Source organism: Chanos chanos, chromosome 1 (assembly GCF_902362185.1).
Source record: "Chanos chanos chromosome 1, fChaCha1.1, whole genome shotgun sequence".
In the NCBI taxonomy this organism is placed as follows: domain Eukaryota; kingdom Metazoa; phylum Chordata; class Actinopteri; order Gonorynchiformes; family Chanidae; genus Chanos; species Chanos chanos.
In genome coordinates, this window is record NC_044495.1 from 55608962 (window position 1) to 55628493 (window position 19532).

Here is a 19532-nt window from a genome sequence, read left to right on the forward strand (position 1 = left end):
TAGCATATAGCATAAACCAACAGTTTAACGTTTGCATTATGTTAAAACTCCGAATTTTTATGTTCTTATCATGTCAGTAAAATAAACTTTTGTTGTGTGTCATGCCTCTGTCCTCACTTCCCCCTTTGCTTGTCTTGCAATGTTCTGATTCTGTGGTTTCATTAATCAATCATTCAGCCATTGCTTTCACCTGTTTTCTACTCATAACCTCCTTAGTTCACTGTGTATATATATACCACTTGGTCTTTTGTTCAGTTTGGTTGAATGTACTGAGTCATGTTTATCCTGTATATTATTGTTCTTGTTTACTTCATTGCTCCCAATTAGCGTGTTTTTATTTCTGTTAGCATTCTTGTCAGCATCCCTGGTTCTTGCTAAACTCCTTACATTATATACATTCCACATTGCTCAGAAACATTTTAAAAAACATTAATCAAGCAGGTCAGGCCTAACAGTATTTAAATAACAGAGATTCGTATTAAATCTCATTTCTCTTACTTCATATTTGAGCTTACTTCATATTTGAATTATATGCAAAAAAGATGATAATTAATCAATTTAGACTCATGCTGATTAACACCATCTGCAATGGTTTTCAGCAGAGGTAATGGCTGACATTCCTAACATGATAGTGATATAGCATATATCATCTTGCAAATTTTTCATTCTGCCAAGCAGGGTTATTATAGTTAATGAAAACTAAGACTAAAACAAGCAGTAAAAAAATAATTTATTTTACTGAAATAAAAATAAAAACAACAGTTTTCAAAATCATGAAAACTAAGATGCCCTTGAACCAGTTAAAGCATAGCAGCCCTCATCCAGTCCAATCTAGTAGGCCTACCAACCATGTGCAAACGAGATTTTCTAAAAATGCCTAAGTTGCAGCCAGAAAGCGACACAGTCCTATATGGGAATACTTTGATTACATCCCCGTGGTCGACAAAAGTAAATGCATCGTGATGAAAAGCGACATATATGTGGGATACTGTATCGGTAATCAGAGCGAATCCGACCAAGAAAGCAACCCCCAACTTTATGCAAATACGAACCATGCGAAAACCAATCGATTCAACATTTAAGGAAAGCACAAACTTTAAACACACTGCCCAACTACTTATATTCATTCGAGAGATCAACGACAATTAATAAGATGGAGGGTAACGTAAAAGTTAATACTGCATTTAAGTGGATAGTTTTATGAAAGTAAATCTTTTTATTGTAACCTCAGAGGACACCAGATTGACGAAAAGCCGTAAAAAATGTCAGGCCTGACGAGCGGACCACTGTAGTGTAATCTGTATATCAAATTCATATCATTTAACATACCAGGACCATGCATTTCATGTTTCAATCGTCCAATGTGTGGCCCTCGGCTTACTTTATGAAAGTAAATATTTATGAAAGAAAAAAATGGTGTCCGCCCCTGGTTCATGGTGTGCAAGAATAAAAATGTTATGGCTCTGCACAATATGGGACTTTTAATAAACAATGGTTTTGTAAATCATATTTGATGTCATACATTCTTTCATCCTGCCTTTATCACCCACTATAAATCCTTCCACATAATATCTGAAAAACTCAAACTAACACTAAAACTAATTAAAAGCTAAACTAGTCAATTCTTCAAAATAGAAATAAAAATAAAACAATACTTATGCACTCGTAAAACGAAATAAAACTAAACTGAAATAAAAACCAAACTGAAAGACTAAATGAAAATAAAAACTACTGAAAATTTCAAAACTATAATAACCCTGCTACCAAGAGTCATGTCAGGACTGAATCTTCACGCTCTACATGAACATAGCAGTAAAATAAACTTTATAAGACTTGGATAGAGGTATTTTCTCTTACCCTTACTCAGCATTCTGTTTTTCTCTTTGTGAAAGTACTTCTGTAAATTTCTAACACAAACTGGATAGTACAAATCTGATACCATCTTTTTAGAATCAGATTGTAATTTTTCATCCCATTCATACAAGTAGTTGCTTTTCCTCTGTAGAGTTTTCTCTGGCATGCTGATGTTTACTTCTTCTACGTTTATTCCATTGAAAGAGTCCCAAGACCTCATTAGACCTGTGCTGTTGTTGTCCACCTCACATCCTATGATCTTCTGATAAACAAGAAATCCTGAGAAAGATAAAGGAATAAAATTACACAGAACGGTAAGCAGCAAAAGTGCACAGAGAAAGTAGCTATAAGTGCGATAATCCAATAATAATGATCTTATAATCCAGTTTATTTTATAGGTCTTATATTTTGTTTAAGATGTAATGAGAAACTTTAAGCGTTACATGAGACTTGCTCATCACATGTCTCAAAATGAACTGTAGCAGATAGTGATATAGTGACCTCTAAATGATTAATTCTGACTTATCACACTTAATTCTCAATCTGAGCTCTGGAAGATGACTGAGCATTTGCAAAGAAATAAAGTTGTTTGCTCATCTCTGTAATTAAACTCCAACTGAAAATGTTTAAGATTAAAGTAATCCAACCAGAGTAACAATCCATGTGTAATTTTCTGATTTTCCATGCTATGGGGAAATGCACAGTTCAGTCAGATATTAAACAACTCACCATCTGTGTAGTTCAACCGAGGCTTCAGACGTATTGTTCGATCTTTTACATTTCTGTAAATATGTTTAAACACAGTCTTAATGTGGTCTGTCTGCATGTCAAGATCTTCGGAACTGTCATGCCCACGGGGAATAAGTCTTCCTTCAGCTGAGTCATAGTAACCCACTTGTATATCGTTCAACCTCAGCACTGCACTGAACTTAGGAAATGGTGTCTCTCCTACTATATATGTTGCGTAAATGTACAACGAGACAGAAGCTGTACAAAGAAAAGAACAAATTAAACAAACAAATTAAATTAAAACATGTCTTAGAATATACTCATTGACTATGTACATGTGAATCAGTAATTATACAGAAAAAAACCCCCACAAATATCAGTTATCCTAAATAGTATTTGGAACAGTTTGATATTGCCACATCACCATTCTCTCATTCTCACAGAACTATGCTCACAATAAAAAAAAACATAATTTGATTAGATATGTATTTGTTTTCATTCATCTGAACTGTTTCAGAAAACTGTTTTCTTTCTGTGTGTGTTGGGACATGCCTGAGGGGCACCTGCACATTGATTATGTATGTATAATGAGGATGAACACTGAGGTAACTGGGAAGTGTCAAAGTGAAAATAATTGTATTTCCAAGTTCTTTGGATTTACACAATTATGAACAAAATCAGTGTCTCATTTATAATCAAAGAGATTAAGTTTATTTTAAGTCTCACATTAATACAGCCTATAAATAAAGCGCTTTAGCTGAGTGTGCATCTTACCTGTTGAAATGATAGCAGGATGCATCAGCAAACAAAAGAAGAGTATAGGACTGATCATCTTGTTGAATAAACCTTGTCACGATCTCATGGGTTATTCCACTAAATCCTAATTTCACACAGTTCCAACAATTTGCTTTAAAAGTCTTTTGAGCCTGCTATCGTGCGAGGTCTATTCAGAATGAGGACACTTTGGCTTTTCCACTGCTGCATTCCATCTTCATCACACGTTATGGAAGATATTTGACAGGAGGGAGTTTTTGGTTGAGAGAATGTTTTAACATCATGATATCCTACACAGGCAGTCTGTAATAAACAAACTTTATTTATTTATTTTTTTACATGTTCATTCACGTTATAGGCTACTTGTTAACAAAATGTCACCAAAATCTAGGTCATTTTGTTTCAGGTAAAACAGTTTCATTACAGCTTTGATGACCAAGTGGATTTTTTCAAACCCACTATGAAAGCACCACTCTCAGGAGCTATGGAAATGGTATGAAAAACATGATATGTGTTTACCATTTAACAAACATAACATTCAAAACATGGTTTAACAGCAAAACCATTTATAACACAACTTAAGGCTTGCGAAGACGTGGCGCTCTCAGGCCTACCTTGATACGAGGTATTCGTAACGTCAGGCATTCATCGATTGCTAAGGTCACAGTCTTGAAATCGGGAAATAGCCTACTTACGTCTGTAGAAAAAAAAAATCAAAACCTCTCCTCAGTGGAACTGGTTCTGTTAGCATGGATCCGAGCCTAGAGTTCCAATAAAACAGACTTAAAATCTCCTCAGTACAGAAGAGGCTTTCAGAGAGCACTTCGAAGATTAAACTGTATTTTATATCGGGTCAGATTTCATTTGCTGTACTTCCGAGGCCGAATTATCAAAGAACAAACAAATGCCTCTGTGTGTGCATGGTACCTACAGTAAAGAACTGCATGGGTGACACACCCGTGCCTTGTGTTGTATCACAGCTGAAAGAGAACATGAGAAAACATTCGCTATTAAGTCACAGCTTTCAGGCTTTCCTTTTCACACCTATATTTTTAAGCTCTCATTTTATAGAACAGTATATGCAGTCATTTTAGAGGTTCGCGCCAGGTGTGGCTGCAAAGCACTGGTAGCGTCTGTCTCTGGCATGTTAGGGGCTGAAAAGAAAAGTGTTCCTTCACGCATATAGGAAGACAGGACATATCAGATGTCCATTGAAACAGCTGGAATAATCTACAAAGGCTGTAGTTCAATATTTGAGGCAAAATGGCTTCTTCCAAGGTAACCTCTCAACGCAAACTGATTAATATCCTTATCAAAATATATTAGGCAGAAGTAAGATCAGTGATATCAATTTATTCTAAAATGTAAAAAAAAAAAAAGAATAGAAACGATTGGTTTTTTAAAATCAGACAGTGGCACAGCTTGGTTGTTACACTGTCACATTGTGATAAGGAGGTTGGACGCAAATGCAGGTTAGTGGTCTCTTTATTTCCAGCAGACATAAAAGAATTTCAAAACTTATAGAGAGCAGACCTCAGGCAGGAGAGAAAACAAACACTATGTGAGGTAGACACCATACAATGCAAGACAAAGAAACAGAGTAAACTAAGGAGTACTTGTACAGAACTAAACGAGACTTAACAAACTAAAGACAGGTGAGAACCGTGAGAACTGATAGGGCCAAACCAAAAAAGAAGAAACAGCACTTAACTAAAACAGGACTAAACCAAGAAACCAGGAAGTAAATAAAGACTTAAAACCACAACTGCCCACTAGAGGGCGGAAAAAAGAGAGGAACTAGAGAGAGAGGGGCAAAGAGAAACAGAGGAGGACCAGAGAGAGGGACCAGAGAAGGACAGAGGACAGAGAGGGATATAAGGACCAGGGCATGACACATGTTCACAAAACCACTGGAATAGCAGTCGGTCCTTTTATTTCAAAGTCTTAAAATTAACCAATAATTTACCATAAGCACTCATAGCTTAAAGGTTACTGTTATTAGTATTGCTTTAAAGGTGATTGCTATCTTAAGGTTATTGTTATTATCACTGTTGTTGTAGTTGTTGTTGTTGATGGTGTTTGGTTTTTCACAGGCTTCTCAGTATGGTTAAGGAGGTTCTGTGCTCTGATTTGATAGGGAATACCTTCAAGAAACTTGTGTGCAGTGTATTATTTTGGACATGCATCAGTGAAGCATTCTGCATAGAAGAACTGTAACATATAGTGAACAGTCAACTTGCTCAGTAGGCTACATCACAGATCATTAAACTGTAATATATACTGTACGTTTTTGTAAAAGAAATTGTGGTATTGTTTAAATTCCGTGATAGCCAAGTTCAATAAAGTTTAATAAAGTACTCTTACATTTTTTGGTACATGCAAAATTGGCAATGTGGTAGCAGAATCATCAAATCTCAACGTGTTTAGATGAAACAGGTTTATTGAAGAAGTCTAACAGCGTGAAGTTTGGAATATTTCAATGATAGAAATGACTAAATAGTACAAAGCCCCAGTGTCTGGTGAATAAGTCTCTGGATATGGTAATGAGAGAAAGCCTCTAATGAAAAATCTACAGGTTAGGGACCACATTAGGCAGCACCAGACAGACTTGTGCCCTGACAACCTTCTGGAACTTTCTCCTGCAGAATTCCATGATGACTGTCTTTGTTGTCAGTGGAAGATGACAGCCAAAGCCATGATACTGAGAAATGGATGTAAATAACCAACTTCCCACTCAATTCTGGCTCCAAAACATTAAGTCTTCCATGTCCATTTGGCAGAGTTGTGCGGGAGACTCAAATATTTTGTGTGACTACAGTTCAGTCCTCCATCCTCTAGAGGTCCACATTTCTCAATTTCTCAGCTACTTCTCAGTTCCATTCCAGTCTAATCTTGGAGATGTGACTTTATTCAGAAATGTTATGAGTGAAGTCAGCTTAAAAAAAATGTAAGAGATGGTTTAGGTTACAGGTTGTATTGGGGTGAGGGACAATAATTTTATGGGGTTTTTTTTCTGAACATAAACATTAATAAACATTTATGAAATTAAAACATTTCATGATTTTAGAATACTAATCAACATTTTCAGAGACTTTATAAAAAATAAATAAATAAATAAACTGAATCATGTTAAATGTTTAGTAGCTGCTTGTTTGAAAGCAGAGGAGTTCCTGTACAGACAATAGCTTTCCAGGTTGCCAGGGCACCACAAACTGCCCTAAACTGTCACTGTACCTCTAACAGTCCCAGGGGCAGTGGATCAAAGCATGATTCATTTTAAGTCATAAATATATTCTGCCTTCTGCCTTTTGTACAAAAAGGCTTTAAGATGTAGCATCAGCAGGGGTCTCCTGTTCTTCTGTGCCTTAACAGAGAAAGAAAGCTGTCAGATATAATGACATGTTGATGCACAGGTTCTCTTGCAGGTCTCCTCTGCTCTTCTGTTTAATATTAGTGAGGTATTCTTGATAAGGGATTATACATATTAAAGAAAAAGAAATACATCCAGTGATTGACACAACATTACAGAGTACTCATTACTCCTGAAAGGAACCTAAATGTACATATCAATAATTACCTTAAGCAAAATGTTGTAATATTATCTATTTTAAACTCAGTTTGTTTATGATAAATATATGATGAACAGTTCAATCTAATTTTACTTGCTACGCAAAAAGCTAATATTCTGCTTCTAAAAACATAAGAATTAAACAATGTACTCTGAGAACAAAATGCTGTTTAAAGAGACAGGTCTATCCTTAAGTGTATCCTCTTGGAGGCTAACCAACAGATGGTTTGTGTTTGAGTTGATAACACTATTTCAGCTCTAATGCAACCATAAAAATCAAGTTCTTTTTTTTTTAGTTGAACTGTTTCTTCAGACATGAGTTTTAGTGTATTTTCAAGTACTCACTTGAAGCTGCAGTGTATTCAGACTGAAGGGATGACTGGGAACCTAAAACATAAAAATTAGTCTGCCACAAGCATGTCTCTATGGTCACAAAGATATCCTCCTTGAAATGAAGCATTACTATCTATTTTTTTTTTCAGTAGACATACAAAACTAGCTTAACCACTCCTTCTGAAAGCAAGTTTAATTCTAAACTTCCTGATACTATTTTGAAGAAATCTCTAACATCTTTGTCCTTGTGGCCCCATTTTGTCACCATGCTGAACCAGGAAAGAAATTGTGTTTTATAAATAGAGCTAGAACAACCGCTTCGGTTACTTTCTGGCTAAATCTGAACACTCTATGCCTTAATTCCAGTGAAAGGAACATCAAGGAAATAATTATGAAAATCTTTCCCTCTCCATCCACTCAGTGAGGTAATGTTCGGATTTTCTGAATTGTTGCTAAGTTTGTTTACTCTTTTCTCTGTTCTTATCTTACCAGTGTGTCTTCTCCTCCATTTGATGATGGCTACCGTGAGTACAATTAGACACACCAATAGCACCACAAGCACAGAAGACACTATGGATGCAATGGGTGGGCCAGGCTCATATTCTGTCAAGAAGAGAAATCATACCTTTTTACAACATTCTTTCAAATCAAGGAATCAAGAAATCAAAATTATGTTTTGTTTTGTTTTTTGTTCGTCACTGAGTGTAGTCAATGTGATTTTGATATATCTCAGAACTTTAGAATTACTTGAACACCAGGCTTCCATTGTACAAAATGACCTTGCCCCTGAGAGTTTTTAATAGCAGCATGTCATTTGAATTCAAAGCTAACCTCAAAGAAAATTTGTGCTTTTATCACTTATTCCCATCTCTGACTCTTAAGAGCTGAGCATCTCCATCTCACAGTTCACAGTTCAACTTTGTCCTTGGTGACTCTAGAGTCTAAATGTGTGTGTCGCACATCAGCTGAGCCCTTGTGCTGGAGAGGTTAGCTTACGAAGCTTTAAAGAAGCAGTGCTTTAAAACAACTAGATGTTATAAGACGTTAACATCCCATACTTACATACCAAAACTGATGTCCAGCTTGTTGTCCAGACTTAGGTGAGTGGCTATACAAGTGTAGTTTCGCTTCACTCTTAGCTCCTCTGCACTGACATCCACACTCTTCCTCATCTGGTAGGTGTCATCTCCATTAGGCAACAGTATCCCTCCAGTGATCTGGTCTTCAGACACAGGCTGACCATCTCTGAACAGAGTCAGGTTGATGTGACGAGGGTAAAAACCAGTAGCTAGACATGTCACCTGAATCCCCCCAGAGTCTCTGATAGTCTTCTTGATGAGCCTGACTCTAGGCTTAACTGGGAAAATGGTCGAGAACACACTGATGATGAAAAGCCTCACAATACATTGGAGGACATTAGTCAAAAAAGAGATTGAGCAAGGATAGCATTGTACACTTAGAATCTTTTTCTAAGACAGAAAAGTGGTTAAACAAACAATGAATGGAATGGAATTAAAAATTAAGATGATCATCAAATCTAACCAGGATGTGACCACGTGTACTGGTTTCTTCAGTAATCTCTCAAAGCAAAGTTGCTCGAATAGGCTTTTGTAAGTAGCAATGAAGTGATGGAAGTGTTGAAGTGATTTTAACTGCAATTACCTTTTCTCCTCACGTAATACTTTGTACCTATCAGTGCTCTCCTCAGTGTAAGAGTACAGAAAGGGTGTAAAATCTTTTCATAAACCCGTTTGCTGTGTTCTATCTGTACTTTCCCCCACATTATAGGCCAGTTTGATTCTGAGTGGAGAGTTTTCTGCTGCATGTTAAAATCCATCTCAAATCCATTCAGGCCATTGAAAGCATCCTTCATTAGCATAATTTGTCCTGGCTCATTGTTTTCCAGTGTACAGCCATCTACTCTCTGCTCCACGTGAATTCCTTGAAATAAAGAGAGAAAAAACACTTTCTTGCATGAAACAAATAGTACTAAGATCAACTAAAGGACAATTAAGCCAAGTTACTTTGTTTGCTTCTTCCAGTAAGGATGTACGGTTTGGATCAAAGAATCTCTGTATGTACCTGCATTCAATTATATATCGCGAAAATACAGGATGATTGTATTTTTTCCATTTCTCAATGATGTTTTTGAATACTGCACTGATGGACCTTGATGTCCTGTTCATAGATTTTTATATCAGTAAGTTTTGTTTGTTTTTTGTATTTAAATCATTATAATTATATGCAGTAGGCCAGTGTGACAGGAATGACAGGAGTCTGAAGACAGGAATCAGTGGAACACTCAAATTTATTTGTCTTTTTTGGTGATAGTCTGAGGCTTTTTGAAATTCCCAAGGAAGTAGTATTCAAGAGCAATTAGAACGTGACCCTTACCATCTGTGTGGTTAAAGTGACGCATCAGAAATAACGTCCGATCCCTCATTTCACTGTGTAATGCCCCATACAATAACCTGGCCGCATCTTGATCAGGGGGTTCAGGTTCTGGATTATTGCCAAATCGGAATATGAACTTCCCCATGTCTGAATTGTAACACCCCAGAACAATGTCATCCAACATCAGCACTGAAGTAAATTCTGGAAATGGTGTCTCTCCAACAATGAATGTGGCCAATGCCCACATAGAGTGAGAACCTGTAAACAGACGAGGAAGAATTTCAGTCATAACTGTGGCATTCCAGAGTGGATCCTTTGCTGTAAAGGAATATTGACTAATCGTATGAATGAAAGAGTCCATTTCTGTAAATTAGTACAAGTTCAAGATACAATGCATTGTAAGGCTTCAGCTTTTTTGCTTTTTTAACTTTTTTTTTTCAGGTTGTTTAATTTTGTTCTTTTTTGTTGTGTTGGCAGTCTCCCCAAATGATTAATATTGTATCACCTCTCTCTGGAAAAACACCTAGTGATTGTTAATAGTATGCGGTCACAGGTAGACTCATAATTTGACCATCACATCTATCTCATGCTGTGTTCCTACAGTCATACCCCTACTCCTAAAATTGAATGCAGGTTCAAACTGGCTTATAACACATAACATATGTGTTTGCACAGTACATTTCAAAGGAAATCCACTTCAAGATTTTTTTTCTAATACTTGTACCAAATCCTCACCATCCTTCATTTAAAAGAAGAATCTCTGAGATTGTAAGATTTGTCTAGATCTTTCTGAAACAATATCAAAATTCAAGCTGGATGTGACATGGCACTATAACACCTCATTCAACACATGGATCATCAAACAAAAACCAATATATTGAAACAGACTGTTAAGTATTGACAACAATAACCTGAATTAGCATGTAGCAGCCTTACCTGCACTGACTGTTGCTGATGACATAAATAACAAAATACAGAGAGGAATGCACAGTCGTTCCATTTTGATAATTACAACACCCACATTGTTGCTGTGTGCGATGCAGTGTGAGCTCAGTATGGAATGAAAATGTGAGCACCAGGAAAAAAACCCGTATCACCAAGTTTCTCAGTCTAGACCTGTGCTGAGTGCCAAACTCCTCCCTAACAGAGTTCATGTTTATCTGAGAAGATCAATTATATGAATTCTTCTCTTTGTTTACATGTCGCTTCCGTGTAGCAGCAAAACAACATATTTTTAACTTGTTAATTCATGACCATCGGGACGTAAAAGTTTGCTTGGCAAGAAATATCTGTTTTGAAAATGATTGTTCAAAGTAGTTTGACTAACTAACACAAAGAGTAAGTAAAAGAGTACATTTAGCATTACCTCATGATAAACGATAAATGCTTCATTTACTTTAACCCAAGGACCTCAGGAATTTTGTAGAAGATATTTTGTATCCCTGTTACCGCACTATAGCGAATACTGCCTAATTATGACAGTGGTATTCATCTGAGATTAATTAATCTACAATAACTATCCAACCCGTTGGTGGGACAAATTATATCTGCTGGACCATATACAGTATTTATATTCATAACAATCATGATCTAAAATAAGATGTGATCTTTTAAGGAGTCTAGCTCATATGTCACACAAGAGGAACAAGCAGGCGCATGTGAAACATGATAAAGTTTAATATTATTACAATAGGAAATTCTTTTGCAAATGATGCAGACAGCCACAATGTAAATACAATAAAAATAAGGAAAAATAAATGAAATGAAAATTAACACATGTAAAATATCTGTATCAGTCTAGCAACAGCAAATTAGTCCAGTAAACTAGGACTATCAGGAATGATCAGGTGATGAGTGGGGAGAATGGGGAGACTGGGCGAAGTCTTTTAGTCCTAACTGCCCTCACTGTCTATTTATTCCTACTAGAGTTATAAAGTACTGATATCAAAGGAGATTAACTGACTCCAATTTCGAAAGATATTGAGAAAAGGCAGGTCAAGAAAGGACAACAACGACAATTCACAAAAACTGGATCTGGCCTGTGTCATGGTAAAATGGCTGCAGCTAGGCTCTCCAGACTTGTATAAAATTTACATAGAAAGAAGTTCTGGGAATCTCATGTCTCAACAAGAATTTCAAACTCTTTACAGACAAACTGTGAAAATCTCATAATTCAATATCACAGCAAACAGAAAAGCACAGAAACAGGAGAACTAAAGGATGAGCCACGTAAACGCTGATCAGACTCCTGTGAATCTTCACAAAAAGAAAAAAGAGCAAAGTACATAGACTTTGAATTTTTTTTTTCGGTATTTCAGTATGGCTTCTGAATCTTTCCGTGTGCATATATTGGTGTTAGTAATGGAAGTGTCGTTCATTTGAGCAGAACTAGTTTTAGGTTGAGATGTCTGTGGAAGTCTCACTCGCATCAGTGCCTGAACAGATAAAAATACATTGTCAGTGCTATAAAGGGCTGGGAAACACTATACTAGGCCTACAAGTTTCATTTCTCTAAGTATCGTAGACAGCACAGAATGGTGTACATTTCAAAAGACACTAATACTCTGTTTTAACTTGTGTCCAGTGTATTGGGTTGCAGTCAGCTGCTCAGGAAATTTGCAAAATTTCGTATGACTTTTAAAACCAGGTGAAAGGTCACTAATTAGTGAAGATACTTTTACTGCAATAATCCCAATCATGATATTGATTTTGCGCATGCAAATGCAAACATATCTGAAAAATATCAGTAAACATAGCTACTGATTTCATTGTGTCCCTTGAGATATTTCACATTGCAGTTTTTTGTTTTCTGATTTAGAATGTTTTTTGTTTTTGTTATTTCTAGCATAATATCTCATTACATAACTCCATTCTCTTTATCCTGCTGAAGTTAAACTTTATAATAATTCTTATAACTCACTTGCTGCAGCTGAATATTTGGACTCAGCAGATGGGTTGAAACCTAGAGGGCAACAACAGGAAAACTCATAAAATGGCGGTACACTATTAAAATGCCACTTTAAAATATTCTTGCAATCTGTAAGACAAGAAACTTAGACATCAGTTTTATTAGAGCATGAGCTTGAAACTGACAATGAAATTATATCCATCTGAAAATTTCCACTCCAATCCCAAAAGACTAGATACAGCTAAAAATACAGCTCAATATTATGCCAATAAATGAACAGCATGGATTTCTGCCTTCTGCCTATAGTTTTTTAATACTATATTTTATATATATATATATATATATATGCAGAGAGACAGAGAGAGAGAGAGAGAACAGAATTTTCCTTCTGTTTCACCTTTTATGCAACATGAGTAGCAATCGTCTGTGATGATGATAATCAAGCAAAGGACGAGCCACACTGACGTGGCATTAAACTGAGTCTATGTCAAAGATTCACGCACAGTATCAACCCAGAGGAATGTGAGGTTCAGCACCCTGAAGGTAGTGCATAATGTACTCATTGTACCTGTAATTCTCCTTTTCCATATGAAATAGGCAGCCAGACAAATAACCAGGAATATAATGACCCCCACCAGGACAAATGATAGAACTGACTCAGCTGATTGATTTAGGTCATTGTCTGTAAAACAAAAGGAAAACAATATAGATAGATAGATAGATAGATAGATAGATAGATAGATAGATAGATAGATATGTAATGATGATGATAACTGCTGTGAAAATTGATGGTAATTACCAAAACTGATGTCCAGACTATTGTTCAAGCTAAGGTGAATGACTGAGCAGGTGTAGTCTCTCACTCTTAATTCCTCTGCACTGATCTCCAGGCTCTTTCGCATCTGATAAGTTCCATCACAGTTAGGTAACAGTATCCCTCCAATGACCTGGTCTTCAGACACAGGCTGACCATCTCTGAACAGAGTCAGGTTGATGTGACGGGGGTAAAAACCAGTGGCCAGACAACTTACTTGAACCCTGCCAGACTCTGTGAGAGTTGTCCTCAGGAGTCTGACTCTTGGTTTTGCTGTAGAAATAAAGGTGGAGACTTTACATTTGTAAAATTCTTTTTTATCACTTTTTGTTTGTTTGTTTGTTTTTGTGGTGCTCATAATGTTCCATTTAACAATCAAAATAAGTTCACTTTAATTTAACAGAATATTGTTACTTTCAGTTGGATATTTAAATTCATCCTCTTTGATGTAATCTGGGATGCCACTGAGGAGGCTCCACTGAACATTTAAAATAATATTAAAAATATTAAAATTATTATTAAAAAGTTTAAAATAATATTCTGAATGTATTTAATCACCTCTCCTCTTGACAATATTCTTCTGGTCATGCAGGGCTCTCTCTAAAGCTTTGGTGTACATGGAGTATTTAACATTTTTCATCATATTTTTTGACCTCTGAAGATATGTTTGTAAAACCAATTCTGACACATTCCAGTTTGAATGGTAATAGAACTGGCCATTGATAAGATACAGCTCATCAGTAAGAAAGCCATTGAATGCACTCTTCTGGGTTATTTGACCGCGTTCTCCGTTGTCTGACAACACCAAACCATCTAATCTCTGCTGAACACTAAGCCCTTGGAAAGGATAAGAAAAGAGCTGTAAATAATTTTAAACAATCTGTTAGAGTCATACAGTTTATCTACATATGCAGTGATCTATGACTTTGTTTTCTATAAGCAGGGTATGCACCACTGGTGAAATAATTGTCTCTGTTTGTGATGCTCTATGTATATAGTATATATAGTTTTATACATAGTAGGGCATATGAGTTGTAGTCTATGTATATTTGAAAAAGTGGGATCTTAAAACACTACTATATGCTTTTAAGTTTAAGTTTAAATAATGCTTACCATCTGTGATATTATTTTGAGATAGTAAACATCCCATGTGTAATTTCATTTCACTGTACATTTCTCGAAATAAAAATGGAGCATTTTCACCGTCCTTGTCAGCAGAGCCAGAATTCTGACACCGAAGACAGGTGTACTTCCAGGTGGTCGAATCATAGTATCCAATTTGAGTATCATCAAGCATCACTGTCACACTAAATTCGGGGAACGGTGTATTTCCCGTGATGAATGTCCCAAGTGCAAACAGAGAGTGAGAATCTAAAAGCAAAAAGAGGCCAATAAATCTTTGATTAACACATTTCCACACCTCCTGAAAAGCTGGGTTTGTGCAAAATATTAAGGAACAGAAATGCTTTTAATGTAGAGAAAATGGTCAGATTTTTTCCTGCATGACAGTGTTTTATGCTGTGGAACTGCAACCCACCCCCCTCCCCACCCCCCAACACTCACACACACACACACACACACACACACACACACACACACCATTCGAATGTATAGTGGGCAAGCATAAACGACATTAACAAATGAGGGACAGGTAGGACTGAACTAACTGAAAGAGGACAGGATTTCTAGAAGCTGACATTTCCATTCTCAAATGGTTATGCTTACATTTTGTTTCTTGTTGACATTTCTTGTTACTTCACACAAGGAAAAGTCACAATAGGAATTATATGATGTCTTAAGTTTCAAAAGTCACCCAGCCTATAAATATATTAACATTCTGTGTCTTACCTGCTGAAACAATTACAGGATATGTCAGCCAGCATAGAAACATCTGTAGTTTACTCATCTTGAAGTCAATTATACAGTGTTAACAAAAGACCACTGAATTTATCAGCATACGACAGAAAGTGGATAAGAGAGTGTCATCCCTTCAAAAGTATTTACCCGATCAGGCTCCACCAGTTTTTTTTTTTTAGTATCTATTACCGCATTCTTTCTGGCAAGGGATTTGAATTTTCCTTTCCGTCTTTGTTGATCCTCTTAGAAGTGGGATTCCAATGTCATGCTTTGTTAGAATTGTATCTAGTCAAGTTTCTACGCCTCCTTATGCGTGTGTGTGTGTGTGTGTGTGTGTGTGTGTGTGTATGTGTGTGTGTATGCGTGTGATTTGTTTGTTTGTTTTTTGCTTTTTTTGGAACAGTGTACCTGACTGTAGCGTTTGATTGATCAGTCAAATGTCTGTGCTATCATTGTCTATTGCAAAGAGTGTCTTTAATGTCAACATAAAAGAGAACAACTTCAGCTTTGCCTTTTAATTACCTGTGTGAGGAGAGTGACTGAACTGGCTGGAGGAGTTTATGAACCTAAGGTGTAATAGAGGTCTGGAAGGATTTTCAGTAATGAGATACATATTTGTTTTCATAAACTGAAATCTGTAAACTAATCTTTATTCATGTTTATGATACAGAAGCCATGGTTGTGCTATTGTCTTTTGCCCTTGGTGCTGTCATTAGTAAAGAGAGAGCCTGAGTAGAACAAACAGAATCCAATAAAACCCTAGGGATTCTCAATTTGTATTACTGTGATGAAAAGACAAGTTTAGCACATAGGCCAACAGTATGTTATAGCCCATTTGCGTTTGTTCCAAATTTATGATCCACAAAGCAAAACATTTTAACAGTCAATAACTGTGCTGCTGTGACCACAACTTTGGCTGCTTTGCATTGTGGGTGTTTTTGAATTACGGTTTCCTTGGCTAGCAGAGAGAGGAGCAGGTGGCAGAAGGATCTTTAACTGACATACTTTATGTTTCAATACAGAAGCAAATGAAGAGTTTGCCAGAGCAAGTCATAAGAATTCATAGTGTTGATCAACAATAATTAACTGGTCTATGCAGAGCATATGTATTTGAAGTATTCAGTGGATTTAGTGAAGTGACTGAAGTCACTGGAATAACATAAATTAATCCCTCAGGTTAAGCTCTGTTGTAGAGAAAATTTGACTTGAGTTGGGCAAAGATGAAGGAGACTAGTAGGATATTAGCCCGTGTTTCTGGTTTTGAGAAGGTGAGTCATAAGCTTTACTTCACAAAAACTAGGACACCAACAGCTTCTTTTTTTCTGTATTTCCTGCTTCGTTGCATTGGCTGCACTCATGGCAAGTAACAAAACATGACATTGACAAAACAAGACACGCGACATATAAGCAATGGGAATCTGTTTTACTTCAGATCAATATGTGAACCTATTCAGTCAGAGCTTAACTGCTCTGCTTATTGTCTATGCTTTGGATATTCCACCTTTTATTATATTCAAAATCTTCCACTGTTGACACTTCTGACTGTAGGAGGATGTAGCTGCAAAAGGAAACCGGTGACATCAGATAAAATATTTGATGAGAAAAAAAATGGATTAAATAAATGTAAACCGATTTATGTCAATGAGAGATACAAAACATCAAATGTGAATCAGATTTGTCAGAGAGGAAACTGCCCATTGTGATGTCATCCTCACATGTACATAAGTTTTATTTACACAGTGACAGAGAGTGAATGAAGACTTTATCTTTAGAGATGCATAACCACTCACTGTCACATGATGTCATACCACACAGGAAAAAAAAGCAAAAAAACAAAAGTTGTGTCAAAAGTTTTGGGAAATGAATGAGTTCATTTTAGACTGAGGTCTGTGGTGATACTGGGTAGATGTTTTATTTTGTGCAAAAGCTGCAGAGCCCAGTTTTCTCAGATTTCTGGGAGAACTGGTGGTACAGACAATATAATTTGCCCATAAAACTTGAAAAACAATTCATTTCAGAGCAGTGCTTGACAGTATCCCTGACAGACAGTTCCAGTCTGTGGTTTAAACAGTGCCAGCCAATCAGATGTGGGAACTTGCTTTTCAGCCTGGTTAAGACTCCAGTCTTTCTACCCAACATCACCGAAGCTCCATCAGAGCAAAACCCAACCAAACACTCATTTATAAAGGCATCATCAAGGCCATGACTTATTAAACAGTTCATTAGAGCCTCAGTAATGCCTTCTGCATTAGTAGATCCAAGTTCCACCAAGTCTAAAGAAAAAAGTAGCTGGCTCAGAATTATTAACTGAGCACCTCAGGTTCAAAACCAGGCAAAATTTCTTGCTCAATTTAGTGCTCTCATCAATGAGAATGGTGAGTATTGGCCTTGCATACTTTATGCTTGCCATTTATGGATCTCTCATTTCTTTTGTGTGATTGTGTGATATCTGCACATGCGACACTAGAGGGCAGTAGTCTGCCAATGTAGAGACCATTTGACTTTTTGCAAGACAAGAAGTTCTGGATGGTCTGTGAAGGGCCTGTTATGTTTTGCAATATTATAAGTTGTTCTGAATACAGATTTTGTTGAGGAGATTAACTCCTCTTGTCCCTTAAGTAAACTTGAATCTAAGTCTTTTAGAGTTTCTGCTTTTCCATATGGAGAAATTTTGCAGTCTTGCCATTCGATGAGAGAAAGAATGCCTTTGTGATCCTTTTCTTTAGAGACAGAGTGATGTAGCACTTTTGCATATAGAGCATCCTAACTTCTTGTTAGAGACAAAAAATAAATAGATATGCTTGTTTGAAATATTCACAGTGAGAAACTCATCAACAGATTTTGGCAAATTCTGTCCTGTGTGTGCGCTGCTACTCTGGGGCTGAGCTGCCGCGGTGGTTTTGGGCTGCACAACCGCTGTGGTTTTGGGCTGCACAACCGCTGTGGTTTTGGGCTGTGTTGCTGCGGCTGCTGCGGCTCTGGGCCGTGGTGCTGTGGCTCTTAGCTTAACTGCTCTTTGTGGATTTGGACAGTTTCATTCTACAACATATTAGCAGATGTTACATGGGCTACCATGCTATCACGGCTGCTTTCCAACCCCTAGCCACAGTAAAAAAGTGGGATTTGGCAAGTGACACTAAAGAGCATCATCGGTTTGAATTCAAATTGATGACTGTTAACCTTGACCCAATCTAACAGTGACCTGGGATACCACAGCCTGCCCTGCAGCAGACCAAATTAACCCGTTACTGTAAACTTTACCACAATACTGCAAACTACCCTGTTCCACAGCCTGCCTTGCACCAGACCAAATTAACCCATTACTGTAAACTTTACCACAATACTGCAAACTTTACCACAATACTGCAAACTACCCTGTTCCACAGCCTGCCCTGCACCAGACCAAATTAACCCATTACTGTAAACTTTACCACAATACTGCAAACTTTACCACAATACTGCAAACTACCCTGTTCCACAGCCTGCCCTGCACCAGACCAAATTAACCCATTACTGTAAACTTTACCACAATACTGCAAACTACCCTGTTCCACAGCCTGCACTTGTTTAACCTGTCCAGTATTGTCACACAGCCTTTGAATAACACAAAAACGATTATCATTTCATTTATTGTCAAAGACATTTCACAATATGAATTAACCAGATAACTTTCAACAACACACCATGTGCATATCCACTGTCTGATAAAAAAAAAAAAAATATCTAAAATGAATGACATTACTTATGCAAGCTTTAAATTTCTTATATAACACCAGATAGTTATTTAAGCTCTATCTGTTTGTTATATGTTTCTGATCTGTATTTACCTTTGCTTCTCCACAAAGTTAGTGAAACAAACCACGAGACTGAGGACTCAGCAGTCATGTTTAATTCATCCTCATTCTACTACAACACAAATCACTTCATAAAACCCCATAAGACATAGTGTTTCCTTTTTGTGAAGATAAAGTGTATACTCAGTATTGAATTTCCCTATAATCAATCCTACTAACAACTTTGATCACGTTTTGCTAAAATTTGCTAGATGAATCTAAGTTCAGCTGTATGGTCAAACACACTCACAGAAATCTGAAGTACCCTAAAGTTAAGGTGGTTGAGCACTTGACATCTATTTAAAGTACACCCAAGTTTGAGATGAAACTTACCTAGATACAACAGTGTCAGAACAAAATGAGTAACATCATTGGATTATGTTTTTAAGTATATTATATTTTTACCTTTTTTTTCACTGTAGTTGTTGTCTGTCTTTTCTGTACATATTTTTTGCAGCTCAGTGAAAG

General features: G+C 36.7%; 3 protein-coding genes across 3 annotated transcripts in view; all 3 read right to left on the bottom strand.

Annotated features, from left to right (window-relative positions):
* Positions 1–2680, bottom strand: part of LOC115805314 (class I histocompatibility antigen, F10 alpha chain-like) — a 38218-nt gene extending 35538 nt beyond the window's left edge. The window contains exons 1-2 of the mRNA XM_030765865.1: positions 2584–2680; positions 1858–2133 (exon numbers count right to left, since the gene is read on the bottom strand). Coding sequence (XP_030621725.1) covers positions 1858–2133; positions 2584–2680 — 373 coding nt within the window. The remainder of the gene's footprint in view (positions 1–1857; positions 2134–2583) is intronic.
* A 4000-nt stretch (positions 2681–6680) lies between these two features.
* Positions 6681–9941, bottom strand: LOC115805322 (T-cell surface glycoprotein CD1b1-like). The gene is made up of 6 exons (XM_030765877.1): positions 9653–9941; positions 8921–9199; positions 8325–8615; positions 7748–7861; positions 7271–7312; positions 6681–6721 (listed from the first exon to the last, which is right to left on the bottom strand). Exons 1-6 carry the CDS (start codon positions 9939–9941, stop codon positions 6681–6683), a joined length of 1056 nt encoding a protein of 351 aa, XP_030621737.1.
* A 2620-nt stretch (positions 9942–12561) lies between these two features.
* On the bottom strand, positions 12562–15280 carry LOC115805332 (hereditary hemochromatosis protein-like). Its single transcript, XM_030765889.1, has 4 exons — positions 15223–15280; positions 14578–14745; positions 13360–13647; positions 12562–12614 (listed from the first exon to the last, which is right to left on the bottom strand). Exons 1-4 carry the CDS (start codon positions 15278–15280, stop codon positions 12562–12564), a joined length of 567 nt encoding a protein of 188 aa, XP_030621749.1.
* Between the last annotated feature and the right edge of the window lie 4252 nt (positions 15281–19532).

Excerpts from the sequence above, each read along its gene's own strand:
- LOC115805322 (XM_030765877.1), bottom strand. The coding sequence starts at position 9,941 with ATGACTGAAATTCTTCCTCGTCTGTTTACAGGTTCTCACTCTATGTGG. Across the intron at positions 9,200-9,652 it reads TCACTTTAACCACACAGATG|GAATTCACGTGGAGCAGAGA; the intron begins GTAAGGGTCACG and ends CTTTATTTCAAG. Across the intron at positions 7,313-7,747 it reads ATGGAGGAGAAGACACACTG|GTTCCCAGTCATCCCTTCAG; the intron begins GTAAGATAAGAA and ends TTTATGTTTTAG.
- LOC115805332 (XM_030765889.1), bottom strand. The coding sequence starts at position 15,280 with ATGAGTAAACTACAGATGTTTCTATGCTGGCTGACATATCCTGTAATT. Across the intron at positions 14,746-15,222 it reads TCCTGTAATTGTTTCAGCAG|ATTCTCACTCTCTGTTTGCA; the intron begins GTAAGACACAGA and ends TTTTGCTTTTAG. Across the intron at positions 13,648-14,577 it reads TGGCTCTGCTGACAAGGACG|CAAAACCAAGAGTCAGACTC; the intron begins GTGAAAATGCTC and ends TTATTTCTACAG.